This window comes from Nyctibius grandis, chromosome 18 (genome assembly GCF_013368605.1).
Source record: "Nyctibius grandis isolate bNycGra1 chromosome 18, bNycGra1.pri, whole genome shotgun sequence".
NCBI classification, from domain to species: Eukaryota; Metazoa; Chordata; class Aves; order Nyctibiiformes; family Nyctibiidae; genus Nyctibius; species Nyctibius grandis.
Window position 1 is genome coordinate 993,201 of NC_090675.1, and position 17,156 is coordinate 1,010,356.

General features: G+C 61.7%; 2 protein-coding genes across 5 annotated transcripts; one reads left to right on the forward strand and one right to left on the reverse strand.

The window, feature by feature from the left end:
* Positions 1–251: 251 nt before the first annotated feature.
* On the reverse strand, positions 252–15,107 carry NEK8 (NIMA related kinase 8). Of its 4 annotated transcripts, XM_068415489.1 has the most exons (16): positions 14,972–15,107; positions 14,167–14,289; positions 11,164–11,369; positions 9,912–10,144; positions 9,024–9,155; positions 8,627–8,835; positions 8,161–8,240; positions 7,434–7,606; positions 7,047–7,197; positions 5,972–6,048; positions 4,710–4,827; positions 4,262–4,412; positions 3,886–4,049; positions 3,383–3,541; positions 3,052–3,210; positions 252–1,385 (listed from the first exon to the last, which is right to left on the reverse strand). In XM_068415489.1, exons 3-16 carry the CDS (start codon positions 11,297–11,299, stop codon positions 1,357–1,359), a joined length of 1,971 nt encoding a protein of 656 aa, XP_068271590.1. In that variant the 5' UTR covers positions 11,300–11,369; positions 14,167–14,289; positions 14,972–15,107; the 3' UTR covers positions 252–1,356. The 4 variants fall into 4 exon arrangements, with proteins under 4 accessions (XP_068271590.1, XP_068271591.1, XP_068271589.1 ...); XM_068415490.1 differs by lacking the exon at positions 14,167–14,289 and having other exon boundaries at positions 14,972–15,008; XM_068415488.1 differs by lacking the exon at positions 14,972–15,107 and having other exon boundaries at positions 14,167–14,358.
* On the forward strand, positions 13,464–15,523 carry TLCD1 (TLC domain containing 1). Its single transcript, XM_068415492.1, has 4 exons — positions 13,464–13,660; positions 13,847–13,929; positions 14,225–14,307; positions 14,760–15,523. Exons 1-4 carry the CDS (start codon positions 13,464–13,466, stop codon positions 15,153–15,155), a joined length of 759 nt encoding a protein of 252 aa, XP_068271593.1. The 3' UTR covers positions 15,156–15,523.
* Positions 15,524–17,156: the final 1,633 nt, after the last annotated feature.

Below are 17,156 nucleotides of genomic sequence, written 5' to 3' on the forward strand. Positions count from 1 at the left end.
CAGTCAGGGCTGCACCCGGCCGGACGGGACCTGCTCCCTTCCCCAGCCGGAGCCTGGGCGGCGAGGGAGGAAAGAGCTGGAGAGCTGCAGAAATTCATTACCTTTCACATGACAGAGGGATCAGTCGGCTTCTACCAGAGCCCGGCGAGGTTTCCCTCATTGAAAACAGGAAAGAATCACAAAAATAATTAGAGAGATTTCATCTCAGCCAGCTTATGAAAGCACCGACTTTATACACAACAGATTGGCAACAGCACAAAGATGGATGTGAAAGGCAAGAGCATTTGCAATGTCAGACAGATCAGAGACAGAAGCTCATCAAAAAATGGCCCAGGGCAGATGTAAGTTAAAAAAAGAAAAGAGAAAAAAAAAAGGGAAAGGAAACAACCCTTCTGGAGATAAAAAATGTAACTCCTGCCTGTGACATGGTGATATGCCCCCTCCTTGCCTGCAGAAAGGATCCCTGGTGAAAACCCATCATCTCCCTGGAGAGATCTGGGTTAAAAAAACTTCAATTATTGACAACTGCTCGCTGTGTTTCACTGCCTTCCGCTAGCTCAGCTGGGAGCCGGTGAGCTGGCCAGCAGCAGGATGTAGGGGCCTGAGGACAAATGTCAGCTGGAGGATCCTCTGGTGAGCTCCTGGGGCCAGGGAGGCTGTAACTGGAAAGCTCCAGGCAGCATTTCGGGAGAGGGAACCGGGCTGCGCCGCACACGGAGGCTGCTCGCGCCAGGTTCGGCCAGCTGCGCAGGCCAGGACCCTCGCCAGCGTGATGAACAGCTCAACAAAGGGGTGAAACGTTTTAAGGGGGGGATGGGAAAGGACAGACTTCTCTAATTAGAAAAGAGGTTTGCACTTAGTCACCCAGCGTAGCGCCTGGGGCTCTAACTCCAGACACGGCTGTGCGAAGGCTGACAGCTCGCGCAGACACCGGAGCTGTCAGCCCGGCCTTTGTAACCAGAGACAGAAAACAACCCCTGTGCTTGTCCCCCTTCCCCGCAGGCACCTCCAGCGGGGAGGGGCAGAGTCCCAGCGTGACCCCCTGAAGGCAGCAGCGGAGCCCCAGGGACGTCCGCCCCACGGCACGGCCGGGGCAGCAGCTCTCGGGTGCTGGAGGTTCACAGCGACCCTCGTTGATTTGATAAGTGAGACCAGCTCCGGTTCCGTGGGAACCATCGTTAGGAGCTTCCTGTTCCCAGGCCGCTGCCTTCGGAGCGCAGTGAGGAGCTCCCGAGGCTGGGGACGTGGGTCCGAGCCAGGCTGTAGCAGGCAGCGAGAGGACAGGCGTGCCGGGCGGCTGCGCGGAGCCCAGCATCAACACGACGAGGCTGGATGTGGCCCCTCTCAACTCACAGCTCACTGGGATGGTGACTCTTCCACGGCAGCTGAAACACAAAGGGCAGGGAGGAAGAATAAGCCATAAGCTGCCATCTCGATGAAGCCACAGGCCAGATACCCAACAGATGGTCACCGCAATCCCTGTCTCGCTACCCCAGGAAGCTGCCAACAGGCCTGAGCGGTGGCCCAAGCAGGAGGCAATGCCCAGCACACAGAGCCCAAGCAGGAGGAAATGAGTCTCCTGAGGCTTGTGCCCTCCTCCTCCTCCTCTCCAGCATGCCTGGCTTCTCCCAGTTATTCCTGTATTTGCAGTGGGATTGAGAGAAGGGCGCAGCAGCGGCCTCACAATAAAGTGGGCAGAAGCCCAAGCGAGTTAAAAACGGTGTTGGCTGCATGGGAGGAAACCGCAGAGCGGTGCAGAGCTGCCGCCCCAAAGGTGGAGCACCGCTCGCCTGTGCCAGCACCCTCTCCAGGCCAGCTCACAGCCAGAGCTGACAGCAGCAATGACATCAAACGTGTCACCAGCTCTCCTGTTGTCTCTGGAGAGGTTTCCAGGCAGACTGAGCTGCGTGAAAGCCCAGAGTCAGACCTCAGCTTTTTACAGAGCTCTCGATGCTTTTTGCACCCTGGTTACTGAGGGACGCCGGAGCAGGCGAGGCTGCTGCCCTGACACCGCTGCTCCTGAGCCTGTACTTCCAGTACTGGGAAGGAAGGACGAGGTTTCGGAGTGGGCAGTGCAGAGGGACAGCAGCAGGGCTATGGTGGGGGCTACACGCTCAGTCCCCGCTCTTACGGTGCTGCAGGTGGGAGCCCACAAACCAGCTGCCGCAGAGCACAGGGTGACTGGCAGCGGAAGGGGAGAGCAGCCTGCAGCCTTCCTGCGGGAACAAAACCCCTTTACTCCCACGACAAATGCCCTACTTGTTCCCAAGCCCAGGGACTCGGCCGTGCCCCATCCCCTTCACGTGGCAGCACACATCACGTGCGAGCTCGGCAGTCGCAGGGGGAGGAACAGAAGCCGCAGCCGATTCCGCTGCGCTGGGGCAGTCAGCCGGGCCTCCTCCCCTCGGGGGTGTAATTAGCCTCCTTGAAGTGGGCTAGGAGTGGAATCCCTCAGCCCAGCGCTGAGGCCATAATCAGCCCAGCAAGAGGTGGAAGAAAGGCCCCTCCAGCAGTCTGGGCCAGGCTCCCATCGTACACCCAGGCAACGGAAGGGCAGGTCACGCCACGGGCACGTTTTAACCGTGCAACGATGCTGCCTTTGGCCCGAGCAGAGAAGAACCACAAAACCATCGCTATCTTTTCCAAACCACAATGGAAAGCCAGCAGCCAAAACGACGCCTCAAATCGCAGCTTCTGTTTCAGCAGCATCAATTAGAGAGCTGCTCTTTTTGGATACTCGGTGGACCGCCAGCACACCAGCTCCCCGCCGGCCGCAGCCTGGCCAGCCCCCACCTGTCTGGAAGTGCACGAGACCGCCTCTGCCGTCCCTCTGCTCCCCCAGCCCAGTGGAAGCAGCAGGGTCACAGTGCTGCATAGCAGAAGGGGAATTTGTATGGGCTTCAAGTTATTTCTATTCATCTACAGCTCTAGAGGGACTAGAATAACACAGAGCTTATGTGCCAGGGTTACTCGGTACAGCTCCAGTCACGAGGCTTTGTGTCTGGCTGCGCCCTCATGGCAGGAGTCAGAGTTAACGAAGCCTCTACTCACGCTTTACCGCCAGCAGCGTGTTCCCGTGGCAGCAGGCTACGGAGGTCACCAGGTATGGATGCGTCTCCTCCAGCTGCACCGGCCTTGGCGCTCCCGTTTCCTCATCCTTCCTGCCCAGGCGTCCCCTGGCTCCTTTCCCCCACGTGCACACCTCGCTGTCTGCAGAGGCAGATACACCTTGCCGCACACAGAGCTTACCAGCAAACAGGTCTCCCATCTGCCCAGTACCACCCTGGCCTATCTCCGAGGCCTGCCTTGGCCACAGCAGGGACTGCAGGCAGAGGAAAGCCAGGGCCTGCTGCAGCCCAGGACACAGGGGCTTCAGCCTCACCTGCTCCGATGGCCACAGTGAAGGCATCCCCACAAGCCACCACGGTGACCTTCATCGCCTGGAGCCCCACAACCAGGTGGGGTACGCGGCTGTTGCGGCAGGAGTTGGTGCCCAGCTGCCCGTGCTGGTTGCTCCCAAAGGTGTAACACTGGCCAGAAGCTGACAACAGAGACCAGAGAAACAACTAAGTGTCACCCGAGGATGCACAGAAGCCTCTGAACCCCATTACAGAATCACAGACTCAACCAGGTTGGAAGAGCCCTCTGGGATCATCGAGTCCAACCATTGCCCTGACACCACCATGGCAACTAGACCAGGGCACTAAGTGCCATGTCCAGTCCATTGCTCTCTACCATGCTGAACATCCTGCTCCACAGAGCTCCAACATCGGGAGCAGGGTGCCAATTGAGCCTCTCTGAGGCCTCTGCCCGTGGGAAACAGAGGCAGGAGGAGGACAGCAAGAACGCAGGTTCCTTTCAGGGCTCTGGGCACACACCCCTCACCTGTGACTGCAGCCGAGTGCGCTGTACCGATGTCAGCACACACAATGGGCTCTTGGTTCAAGGGGGCCGACTGGGCACACGTGAACACGGTGGCCTCTTCCACCTGGTCCTCTGGGGAAGGCTCCTCTGCTGAGCTGATCCGATCCAGGCCCAGCTTGTTACACCTGCACGGGGAAAAGTACAGTTCAGAGCTGGCCGAATGCACCCCAGAGACAAATCCTGCCCTAGCATAACCACACCGCTGGTGGCAAGATGCTGGGGAGTAGGATCACACAGAGATGTCTTCCAGAGCCCCTTGCTCTCTCTTCCTGGGCTGGACACGGATGGACAGGAGGCTGTAGGCAAGCTCTGGAGCACAGACCCTCATCCCTCTTACCTGTTGCTCCCACAAGCAAGAATCTGGTTCTTCACTGTGAGGACCATGGAGGAATCGATGCCGCAGATGACCCTCTGAGCCTCGTGTTCTGGCGGGACTGCGACCTGCTGGGGGCAGTTGTGGCACTCCAGGGTACCCAAGCCAAGCCGACCTGCCCGGAGGAACAGAGCAGGGCATGGCTGATGGCAACACACAAACTGAGCAAACCCCCCATGAGCAACGGCATCCATGTAGCTGCTGCAGGAGCCCAGCCTGGGACCTATCGCCACAGAAGGCAGCGAAACCCAAAGCACGGGGGCCCTGGTATGTGGTGAAGCAGCTGCAGCTCTTCCACGCCCACCTAGCCTGGCACATTTGGAGAGGGCTGCGGGCAAGCAGGGCCAGCGAGGGGAGTGGGAACAGGCAACGGAAAGCACAAGCCCTGTTTTGCAAAGCAGACACCTCTTACCATTATCCCCCCTGCCCCAGGCAAACACTTCCCGTTCGTTGGAAACTGCCAGGACGTGAGACGCGCCACAGGCCACCTGCACCATCTCGTAGCCCAGCAGGGCCTCCACGATCTTGGGCTGGCAGGGGAAGAGCAGCAGCCGTTAGCCGAGACCTCCCAGCCTGCCTGGCTGCTCCCATCCCTCCCACCCAGCCCCCCCAGCCTCAACACAGCTCTGGCAGCATCCCAGTTTTCATCCAACACAAACACCAGAGAATTTCTTTTTTTCTTCCAAGCAGTCTTCAAAGGGTTTAGAGACTACGTGCACACAGCACAGAAGATAATGCAAACATCTCTGGGGCGGAAGAAAGCAGCCAGCACAACGGTTTGGAGAGGGAATAGGCTGAGCCGAAGGGTTGGGATTCGCCCCCTGCCCATGTGGGGAGTGCCAGGGGCTGTTACCGCATGCTCTGAGCAGGCAGGGGCTTGGTGCAGGATGCGTTGGCTGCAAGGCTCTCGGGCAGAGGAGCTGTGAGCTATCTAGGGTGTGGAGAGACCAGGATCTCCACGTTTCACCCAGCCCCTGCTGTGACCTGCTGTTAGATCTGACACCTCACCACAACGAGTCTCATTCTCATTATCTTCTTCAAGTGAAAAGCACCATTTGGTGGGACCTGGCTGCTGCTCCCAACCGGTCTCCCTCCCCCAGCAATAAGCACCGAGCAATTCAGCGCTGGACAGAGAAGGAACGAACGAGCCAGCTGACCACAGTGACAAATGGCACCAGTCCCCGGGGCTCGGCTGGAAGCCATCGGCTGCTGCCACATCCGAGGGCAGGCAAGGAAGAAGCTGGAAGGGAGCGACAAGCCCTCAGCCCTAGTGCTCCGAGCCAATCGGAAACACACGGCTCTGTAAATACTGGCTCTTTTGAAAAATAACTTTTCTCAGTGAACCCTGGCAGCTGCAGGCCAAGAGTGAAGCAGGCAGGTGTGTGATTGGAGGCAGCCTCCAAGCTGGGAGCCTGCCAACAGCAACCACAAGGCAGCTCTTGACTTCCCCCACGCTCAAAGGGATCATTGTGTAGGGGGGGGAGAGAGAAAAAGAGGCAGGTTGGGTCTTTTAAAACCCGCAGTGACAGGGAGAGGAGGGGGAGGAGGCCGGATGCCAGAGCACGCCTGGGATGCACATCCCTGGAGATGGGATGAGCCCTCTCACGTGGCGCAGAAGGCACGATCCATCCTCTACCCTGGGGGAACAGCGCGCCCAGCACCCTCACGACAAACCTGGCTTACGTCCGTGAAGTTTCCGTGCCCCAAACAGCCATTGCTGCCGCTGCCGAAAGTCATGATTATGCCCCTGTCTGGAAAAGCAGAAAGAAGTCATGTTACTGGCACACGTGAGGCTCTGCAAGGCACGCACGGCGCGTGGGGCTGGCCAGGGCTCCCAGCACAGCGGCTCTGCTTGGACCCACTGACTCATAACTCGCCGCGGGGGCCAGAAGCCTTCAGCAACCTTCCGGAGAGCAGCAGCCCCGATGTGCTGCGACAACTCGCCAAACACACAGCAGATGTGATAGGAGAGCGCTGAGATACCATTATTGCAGCTGTGTACGCAGGAGCTGCTAACTCCACAGTCTGTCACGGTGTTAAATACCCAGAGGCATTCACTGAGCAGCCACCCAGCACAGGGTGGCAGGAAACACCATGGAGAGGTAGGACAAACCCACGCCTACGAAGTTTGCCAGTTGCATATCTGTCATTTGCTGCCCTGATCCCCAGCAGAGTGCAAACAGGGCTCCCAAAGGACCATTGGGAGGGCTTTGCTCCACCTCAGGCTGATGTGTGTCCTCCCCTCACAGCCAGAACGCCTCCTAGCCCGCTCTAAGGGGGCTACAGACCCTGCCTTCCTGCGGCTGAGGACAACCGGCCCTACAGGAGCTCATGCTGACTCCTCACCACAACGCCAGTCACTGCTGGTCACTGCTTGTGTCTGTGTCACACAGAGTATGTGACAGAGAAAGGCTGACCTTCCCACTCCTCACACTGCAGTCCCCACTGTACAGGTCAGTTCTGGCTTCAGGTGACACCAGTGCAGCCAGGACAACAAATCTGTGGCCCTCCCCACATCAGACAGACCTGTGGGACCATGTTGACCAGTGTGGCATCATAGGAAGACCGTGCCTGCCATTTCTGTCCCCCATCTGATGTTACATGAGAGGCCACAGAGGCCTTCGTGTCACCCCAGCCCCGCGCATCTCTCGGGTTCCTCTCTCCAGGCTGTCACGCTGCATTTGCGAGCCAGCTGCCACGCAGAGGGGTCTGGGACTCAGCCAGGCAAAGGCAGGAGGCAGCAGCTCACCTGTGAGACAGGCTGTGAAGAGATCACCGCAGGACACGTGTTTGATGGTCACGCCAGACTGGCCCTCCAGAAAGCGGGACACAAACTGAGGCTGGAGCTGCTCGGTGGCTCCTGGGAGAGACGGGCCTCCTGCAGCACCCATGGGGGGAGCCTGGAGGAGAGAAGCCATGTCGGCTGCTGCACCTCCGTGCAGCAAGAGCTGGGTTGGAGAACTCCGATGAGCCCCTTCCCACAGGCTTAGCGGTGTTACCCGCACCCTGAACTGGACAGTGGTCCTGGGGGACACAGCACCAGGGCCTATGCAATGAGCAGAAACGTCTCCTCCTCAGAAATCACACACCCGAGGCCTCCACGGCCACTGTCTGCCCCAGGTTCCCCTTCACTCACCTCCCACATGATGAGCCGCCCCGATTTGGTGACCCCAGCCTTCTGCGTCCTGCCAGCGGACACCTGCACCACCTCGGTGTTAAGCATGGGCAGGCGGAGCGGGGTGGTGATCCCGCTCCCCCACGTGTAGATGGACGACAGCGGAGGAGGGATTCCCGTCCTGGCTGAACCACCTCGAACACCCGTGGGTCAAAGAGAAATCATTAACGTGGATCCCTGACCGTGCTCCCACAGGAAAAGAAATGACTCCAGCCAGCCTGGGTGCCAGCAGAGCTGCCTGCCAGCTAGCAGAGCCAGACCAGTGCTGGTCCAAGGCTGGCAAGGGGCTGCTGGGGAGCTCCTAGACAAGGCTGAGAGAAGCACATGGGAACAGCTCCTTGCATTTTATCCCAGAATTGAGGGAAGCGGCACCACGACAGCTCTAGCCTAATTGCTACCAGTGCCAGCTGTGTTGACCTGCACCGGGACATCCCCACGTTCCCAGCCTTTACAGTAGGAGCAGCAGAAACTTGATTCAAGGTGTCAAAACCCAGAAGAGGCAGCTGGAGAAAAAGCACTGCTTGGTCCCCAGAGCCGAGGTGCCCATGGGCTCCTCCAGGTCTCAGAGAAGATGACATCTCTTAACTGCCTCTCTCCAGCAGCTCGAGTGCCTCTCTGACCCCCTGACATCCGAGGGAAAGAGTCCCTCTGCATGGAGCTGTGTTGAACACACCGTGCCAGGACTCACCCCTTGGCCTGGCACTGCTCACTCGTCCCCCCGTCCGGCTGTGGGTCACTGTCGGCACTGGCGCCAAGGGCTTTTCAGGCCTGCCAAACCAAAATCCAGACCTTAATGTCAGCTCAGCTCCAGAGGTCCTGTAGAGCCCTGGATCACAGAAGGTCTGGGCAGAGCTACAGCATAAGCCACAGATGAATAGCTCACAGAATTACCTTGGTAGGTGATTTAAACCACCTGAGGGGAGTTGGCATCAGTTTGCTTCCCCTTGAGCTCACAATTCTTTATCCACTGTTACCGCGATGACATGCCCACACCTGCCACGGCCCCAGGCCACTGGGCCTGCAGCAGCTGCACGTTGGGTAACACAGGAGAGCTGCATGGGGACAACGCTCTCTTCGGAGCTCGTAAGCCGGTCAGACACGCTGTGAGCTGTGCAGCCCCTCCCAAGGCACACCAAGGTGGCAGCATCACTTGCCTTCTCATTTTGACACTGCCCACGTCGGTGTAGAGGTTCAGCAGGGGCCGAATGCAGATGGCCTGGGCCATGATCTCATTCAGCTGGGGCCGCTTAGAAGGATCCAGGTTCAGCATGCTAAGGATGAGCTGGCGCAGGTCGGGGCTGTATCTATCTGATATTGGGGCAAACGTCCCGCTCATGATCTTCAGCACTAAGGCAGGAAGATTCTGGAGAGAGAAAACGAGAGACATACAGCAGCTGGGTGTCAGAGGTGAGGCCGAGGAGCAAGAAGTTCTCAGCACTGCCCTCTGCCTTCACACCTCCAGGTTCAGTGAGAAGCGTGATCCAAGCATAGTTTTCACCTCTGTAAGAGGCCAGGGCTCCCTGCGCTACGTGTAAACCATATCCCTCTTACCGCAGCTTCGAAAGCCCTCTTGAGGCTGGCGAGTTCGTACAGCACGCAGCCCAAAGCCCAGATATCACTCTTCTGGTTGTAGGGCTTCCCTTCACAGAGCTCTGGGGAGATGTAGCACGGAGTTCCCACAACCTAGAAGAGACAAAGGAATTCAGCGTAATGCTGTGAAACTGGGGCAGCGAGGTGGAAAGAGAAAGGCTCAGTTTAGAGCCCGGTGCGCAGGCTGGCTAGAGCACCACCAGCCAAAGCTTAGTGGAGCTGGGCTTTTGTTCCCTGGTGTCAACATCTGCCTGATGATCTCAGTAAAAAACACGAGGATTTGCCTTTCCCGTGACCTCCCTTGCACATACAGAGATTACCTCTAATTTTGTGCCTATTCACTTGAGCGAATCGGAGCCCAGAGCAATGAGCGTGATAAAAATGTCTAGTCAGATTAGACCAGGTGGGGAATGATGCTCAAGTCTCAAGCAGAGAGAGGAGATTAAGACAAGGCAGGACAGCAGGGCACAGGCAGGAATTCAGTTGCTAAGTATGTGTCAGACGAGCCTGCAAACACCACCCCCTCCCGCTGTGGCAGTGGGAGGAACCCTGTCTGCCCTCCCCAGTGGGCTCAGACACGGAATCCTCTCCCAGGCTTGGGCAGGCAGGTCTTTCTCACCTTTCTGCAGCCCACAGAGCCGCAGCAAACTTGAGCGTGAAGACATCAGCCTGTGCAAACTCCAAGGAGCAAAGCAGCAGTGCGGCACACGGACGTGGCCTACTGCAAGTGTGCTACATCCAACCTTGCTGCCTACAGCAGCTTCCCAGAGACTATCATGAGCCAAGCCCAGAGCTTCCAGCCTGCTGCCGCGGTGGTAAGCAGTTCCCCTGCAAAGCCAGGCCACTCACTGTGTAGGCTTTACTCTTGCTGCTCAAGATTTTGGAGATGCCAAAGTCTCCGATCTTGACAATCATGCGATGTTTGTCCAAGAGGATGTTCTGAGTCTTCAGGTCACGGTGCAGGATCTGCTTGGTGTGCACATGGTGGAGAGCCAGGAGGATCTGCACGAAGAAGTGCAGGATGGTATCCTCATCCAGCAAGGAGTTACAGCGCTTATGAATAAACTCCGCCAGCGTGCCCCCTGCAAAGAGCAACAAAGGGCTGTCGGCAAGGCTGGCTGCACAGGGCAGCACAAACCCGGCCTAAGGGCTGGGGGGATTTACCCACAGCATCTTAACCAGCCAAGCGCATGGGAAAAAGCACATCCTGGTGGGACACGCAGCACGTCCTCCAACGCTCCCGAGACAGTGCAGAAAACAATGGCAGCACAGTTGGTGGGATGAAGAAAGAGCGAGAGAGACGTTACTGTTGACATATTGTCAAAGGCAGCAGGGAAAGAAAGTCTAAAATTACAGCTCTTGGAGGAGGACATAACCCTCGAGGGCAGAACAAGATAAGCCTGTTCTGCAAAAGAGAATTCTTGCAGTCCGAGAGGCCACGTGGTGCTGAGAGGCCCCTGTCGAGAAGGGAGGGTCCAGATTCAGGGCTCACATACAACCCTCGTGCAAACATTGATTTAATCTTAAACTCCAGAACAAATCTCGTTAGAAATCACACCTTCCCACACAGAGCTGTGGGACCAGCAGCGCGGCTGAGAGCTGACACAGGGAAATGTACGTGAAACCTAAGCCAAGGGCAGATGGCAGCGCACTTATCAGCGACAGAGGTGCTAGAAATCTCCTTGGATACGATTAGCAGGTGTAAGGCTATAATATAATCACAGAATGGTTGAGGTTGGAAGGGACCTCGGGAGGTCATCTGGTCCCATCCCCTGCTCAAGCGGGGCCACCAACAGCTGGTTGCCCAGGACCATGACCTGTCTTTTGAGTATCTCCAAGGCTGGTGACTCCACAACCTCTCTGGGAAATCTGTGCCACTACTTGGTCACTTGGCTCACGGTCAACTTGGTGTCCACCAGGACCCCCAGATCCTTTTCTACAAAAACGTCTGTTCAAGAGAGACATGTTTGGACTCTTTAGGGGTCCAAAAAGCACAGGACCTTTACCAGGAGCACAACATGGGGCCACGGCAGCTCAACCCAAGGAGAGCTGAGCGCTTGGCATCCCCTGGACCTGCCAGGGAAGCAGCCTCAGGGCCCACCTGGGGCGTACTCCATGGCGATCATGAGCGCCTTGTCCTCCAGGAAGTTCTCGTAGTACTCGATGACGTTGGGGTGGCTGAGCAGCTTGAGGACCTGGCACTCGTTCTGCGCCGCCAGCCGCTCGTCCTTGCTCATCTGCTCCACCGGGATCTGCTTGAGGATCACCAGCTTCTGGTCGGCCTTGCGCAGGCACAGGTGCACGATGCTGCGGGACGGGGACATGGCCTCAGCGGGGGGGACGCAGGGCCTGGCCGCCATCCTGGGGTGACACGTGGCCCCTGCCCCCCCACGTTGCCATGGTAACAGGGCCTGCAATCCCCCCCCTCAGGGTGTCACCCACCCTGTGCCGTGTCACCCCATCGCCACGGCAACAGCCAGGGCCTGGACATCCCTCCCCCGCGGATGCCACACGCCGGCCGACCCCCGCGTTGCCATGGCGACAGGGCCCGGGCGCCTTGTTGCCATGGTAACGCGGCCTGCGGCCTCCGCCCCGCCCCGCCCTGCCGTGCACCCGCCGCTCCCCCCACACGCGTTGCCACCATAAAAAGCCCTGGAGGGCCCCCCCTCCGCCCGGTGCCCCCCTCCGCGGCCGCCCTCACCCGAAGGCCCCTCTCCCCACCACCCGGATCCGCGCGTATTTCTCCATCGCTGCCCCGGCCGGGCCCGGCCTCCTCCCGTCTCCATGGAGACACTTCCGGGAGCCGCTACGGCGGCCGCGGGCGGACGAAACACCACAGGCCGCGCCCGTCTTCCCCCCCCGTATCATGCGTGTAGGGCCTGCGGGGGGAACAGGGGCGCGGACGGGGCTCCCCGCGTCGGCAGACAGAGGGTAACGCCACCGCAAGGCGGCCTGGCCGGGCCCCTGGCTCGGGTGGGCACCCCCGTGCCACGGGGAGCCAGGCAGCACCCTGGGAGAGGGGTTTGGGGTGTCCTGGGCCAGGCTGGGGGGTGCCAGCAGGGCCCCCCGCACCCCCAGAGAGCGGCGGTGCCCGCAGCAGCCTCGTGCCCCACAGCCCCGAGTCTGGGGGAGCAGCCAGCCCGGGGCGGGGGGGCTGTGCTGCTGTGGGGGCAGGCACGAGGGGCCCGGGTCCCCTCCCTGCCCCCCCAAACCCGCTTTAGACCCCCAGGACCACGAGCACCCCTGGGGCGGCCATGGTGGCACCTACAGCATAGCAGGGGGTCCTGCCCCGCGCTGTGGGGGTGGCTGCCCCGCTTCTGGAGCGGGGACAGGCACAGCGGTGGCAGTGCCACCCCCAGGCCACGCCACGGGGCCATGCTGCCATCTAGCGGCACCGGAGAGGGGGACAGCCCCCCCCGTGCCAGCCAGCCCCCCCGTGCCACCCAGCGCCCAGTGTCCTGCACCGGGGGCGAGGGGGCAGCGATGGGGCAGGACCCGCCACGCAAGAACCAGGTCCCCGCCGTGCCGCGGTGCCCAGAGCCGGCCTCACCCTGCCGCCACGCTGGTATTAGGGGGGCACCTTCCCTCCGCCGCCCGCCCCCCATTCCGGGGCCCCCCCATGTCTGCGTGCGGGCTGTTTGTGGGGGCTCGCTGCGTACACCCGGCCACTTCGGTGCCCATTTTTCCTGCAGCGCGGTGGTTTACCGGCATCCCCGCCGTGCCAGGCTCTGCAACCCCCCCGGGGCAGCCGCACCACGCCGGGGACACGCACACGGTGCCCGGGACACATGCGCAAGGCCCACGCCAGCTGTGCGGTACCGGGACAGATGTGCAGGCTTCAGCACAGATGTGCAACGCCTGCCACGCGCGTGCTGTGCCGACCCTCCCGTGCTCCCCGGTACAGACACGCGATGCCCCGTACGTGTGCAATACCGGGCACCCACGCGTGCAACGCCTCGCACGCGCACACAACGCCACGCGCACGCACACAAGCATCGCTCCGCGGGGGGAAGCGCAACACCCCGCGCACACCCGCAACCGACGCACGGGTGCGACACCGGGTACGGACACGGGCAGTGCCCCGCACACATGCGTGCAACGCCCGCCTCTGCGCGGACACTCGCCGCGGCCCCACACGCCCGCTCCTGCGCAGGCGCGGGGAGGCGTGGTCAGCGGGGGAGGCGTGGCCAATGGGGACGCGTGATCAAAGGGGAGGCGTGGCCAATGGGGAGGCGTGGCCAATGGGGAGGTGTGATCAAAGGGGAGGCGTGGCCAATGGGGAGGTGTGATCAAAGGGGAGGCGCGGCCAATGGGGAGGCGCGGCGCTGCCCGCCCCGCCCCGCCGCCGGGCCCCGCCCGCCCGCCCGCGCCGCCGCGCGCCCCGGGCGGGAGCTGGCCGCGATGGGCCCGGGCTGGCGGGCGCCCTCGGCCGCGCTGGTGGGCGGCAGCGTGGCCATCTTCGGGGGGCTGCGGCGAGCGGCCCTGGCCGTGCCCCGGCCCGCCGCCGTGCGGAGCCGCCCCGGCCGCGCCTGGCGCTGGCGGAACCTCCTCGTCTCTTTCGCGCACTCCGTGCTGGCCGGGCTATGGGCCCTCTTCAGGTACCGGGCGGGGGGGGCGGGCACGGTGCACACTCCGCCAAACGGGAGCAGGGCTCCGGGCCGCCGCGGGAGCACGACCCCGGGCGCTGCCCCCAGGGGAGGAGGCAGTGGGGGGGGTGCTGGGGGGTCCCCGTGTCCCCCGGCCCAGCGCCCAGGCTGACCCCCTCCTCCTCTCCTCGCCCCCAGCCTCTGGCACTCCCCGGAGCTGCTCTCCGACATCCAGGACGGCTACAGCGTCTCAGGGCACCTGCTCGTCTGCTTCTCCTCAGGTAAGGGGCCAGGCAGCGCCATGGCCACGGCCACCCCGCCGGGCTCTGCCCACCCCCTCTTCAGCCTCCCCTGGCTGAGCCACTCTCCGTGCCTCCTGCCTTCATCACGAGCGTGGAGCCCATGGGCTGCCAGCCCCCGGGGCCTGGCCGTCTCCCTGCACTCAGCCAAGGTGGAGGCGTTTCTGACGCCTGGAGCACGGTCACACCACCCTCCTCCTCCCTGCTGCTCCTCCTTACCGCAGCAGGTGACGGTGCAACAAGCCGGACCCCCTCAATGCTCCCCTTCATCCCACAGGCTACTTCATCCACGACAGCCTTGACATCATCTTCAACCATCAGTCCCGCTCATCTTGGGAGTACCTGGTGCACCACGCCATGGTGAGTACGGCTCTGGGGAGGCGAGAGGCCAGCGTGGGGGGGCTACCACACACCCCGGGGCTCGGCCCACACAGGTTTCGTGCACTATGGCGGGGCAAGGTGGAGCCCTTCCCTCTGCCTCGCCCTAGCTGCCAGGTAGGCTGCACATCAACAAGCCGAGGGCGCCTGGCGGGCCAGGACGCCTGCCAGCGTCGGCTCCAAGCGCCGGGAGCCAGACAGGCTGCCGCGCCGGGAGAGGGAAGAGCTGGAGGCTCCCTGCGCAGGGAGGTGTAACTGGTCCTGGGGGAACTGGCTCTCCAGACTGGTTTTCCCTTGGCCCAGGTGCCTGGGGGGGCTGCTGGGATCTCTGGGTGGGGGGGAGCAGCACTGCATATGCCCAACCCTTGGTGGGGAAGGACTCGCCTCCCCCAGGGCGAGGAGAGCTGACGCTGCTGTGTGTGTCCCACTCCCAGGCCATCTCTGCCTTCGTCTCGCTCATCATCACTGGCCGCTTCCTGGTGGCGGCGATGCTGCTGCTGCTGGTGGAGGTGAGCAACATCTTCCTCACCGTCCGCATGCTGCTGAAGATGAGCAACGTGCCTTCCCCGGCGCTCTACGAGGCCAACAAGTACATCAACCTGGTGATGTACTTCGCCTTCCGCCTGGCACCCCAGGCTTACCTCACCTGGTACTTCCTCCGCTACGTGGAGGTGCAGGGCCAGGGTGCCTTCCTCACCGCCAACCTCCTGCTGCTCGACGCCATGATCCTCATGTACTTCTCCCGCCTCCTCCGCTCCGATTTTTTCCCCTCCCTGCGCAAGAGCTCTGCGGGAAGAGACGTGGATGGTGAGAAGTTCCTGATAGACTGAGACGTGCACACCGAGGGGGACCCGGGCTCCAGCTCCTGGAGGTTTTGGGCTCTCTGAACCTGCTCTGATGTGCCTTAGGGCTCACTCCCTGGCCCCGGGCCCTGCCTTCACCTGCTCTGCTACCTAAAAGCCCTCCCTTCCCGGACCAGCCCGACAGCCTCGCTGAGCTGCGGGGATGCTGCCGAAGCCGTGGGCACGGCCGGTGGGGAAGCAGTCCAAGCTGGCTTCCACGCAGGCAGCTGCAGGGCCAGGGGTGGCTGCGTTTCGCAGCTGGTGGCCGGAGAGGGTGCGAGGGAAAGGCCGAGTCCCTCCCGTGGTGATATGGGATGTGTGTGTGTATTAAAATTGGTCTGTTTACTGCTGCCGCAGCGTGCCTGGGCTGGCTGTTCTGTGGGGCAGAGTGGGGTCAGGGGGAGGATGAGGGGCACAGGGCCATGGGAAAGGATGTGCCCCCATTCCCAGTGGTGGGCTGGCAGAGAGGGAGAGAGAGAGGGCACATTTCTGCTGTTCACTTTGTTCTAGGGACCCTCCAGGGATGCACTCGAGCCTGCTGGGTCCTACCAGCCCAGCTGCACCGTGCTGAGCCTTGAATAACAAGACCCCATCATCCCTCTCACCCATCGGTCCCTCCCCTCGTCCTCACTCCTCTGCTCTTCCAGAGCCCCAGGGCTGTGCAGGGAGCAGGGGAAGGGAGCCAGCAGAGGTACGGAGCCTTGCTGCAGTCCTGACCTGCCCGTCTCTGGCCCGGCAGCAAGGAGCCTGGCTGGGCTGCGTGACTCACCCAGCAGCCACGTGAAGTGGAGCTGGCATGGGGAAGCCGTGTGAGGCCGCGGGCTCTTCCTGGAAGACTGCTGCACGCTCGCATCCCCCCCGGAGTGAGCTTCACAGAACGGCACAGCTCCAGCCCCCTGCGAGCGTGCTGGGCCCTCTCCTGCAGCAGCAGGACCAGGCTGCCTCCAGCAACACCCCCCGGAGCGGTGGGAGGAGAGAGGGGGTTCAGCTCCCAAGGGGAGTGGGGCCAGAACCAGCCCAGCCGGTCCTGTGGGGCACCAGAGCATCAGGAAGGCAAATCCTGCTGACGTGACAGCGCCAGGATTGCACCGGCTTGGCGTAAAGCCGTGGGGTTTAGCGGGACTCCTCCCCAGCCCCTGCTCCGGGGCAGGGTCAGTCCTACCAACCCCACGGCCAGCCCAGCTCAGGCACAGATAAGCCGGTGACTGAGTGGAAGCAGGGGGGGATTCATCCCTCCAGAGAGCTGGGAAACACCCCCCAGGGCTGGGATCCTGCCGGGGCTCCCCAGCGTGCACCGACGCTGCAGGGGGTGCAGGGGGTGCGTGCTGGGAACAGGCTGGCAGCCGGAGCGGAGACGCCATGCTTGGGGTGCTGCGTGGGCAGGGACATGCGCCAGGTTCAAACCCGCCGCCTTGCCCCCTCCTCGCTCAAAGCGGAGCTCGGCAGCCCCGTGCCGACCTGGGGGGAGCCCTGGCAGGGCACAGCCTTGCCCTCAGCAGCACGGCTCGACAGCTACGCATCCTCCCAGCTGCAGCTTAAGCCCCACAGCCTCTGTGCACCCACTCCATCTGCAAATACCCCACACAATCAAGCCCGAATCTTAGTTCCCCCTCACGCCAACCACCGCCCCTTCCCCTCTCACCACTCTCTGCATGGAGCAGCCACAGCCCTGCCCCAGCAGATCACAGGCGCAGGGGGACCAGCCCACACTCCCACCGCCCTTCCAGCAGCGTGGAAGGGTCAGGCACAACAAAGCTTCCCAAAGCAGGGAGCCCAGCTCTGTCCTGCTCCCCTCCTGGCTTCCAGCCGCAGCATCTCCCAGCAGCGCGGCGCTGGCTGGGGCAACTGTGGGTCAGGCCGGTTGCCAGCCCTGAGCGAGAGGCAAGTGTGGGGAAGTGCCAGACGGCAGCAGGCGCTGGGCTAAGCTGAGGCAGGGTCAGGGCAGACTGCAAGTCATGCTGATGTGGAATCCCTCCCCAGACCAAGGGC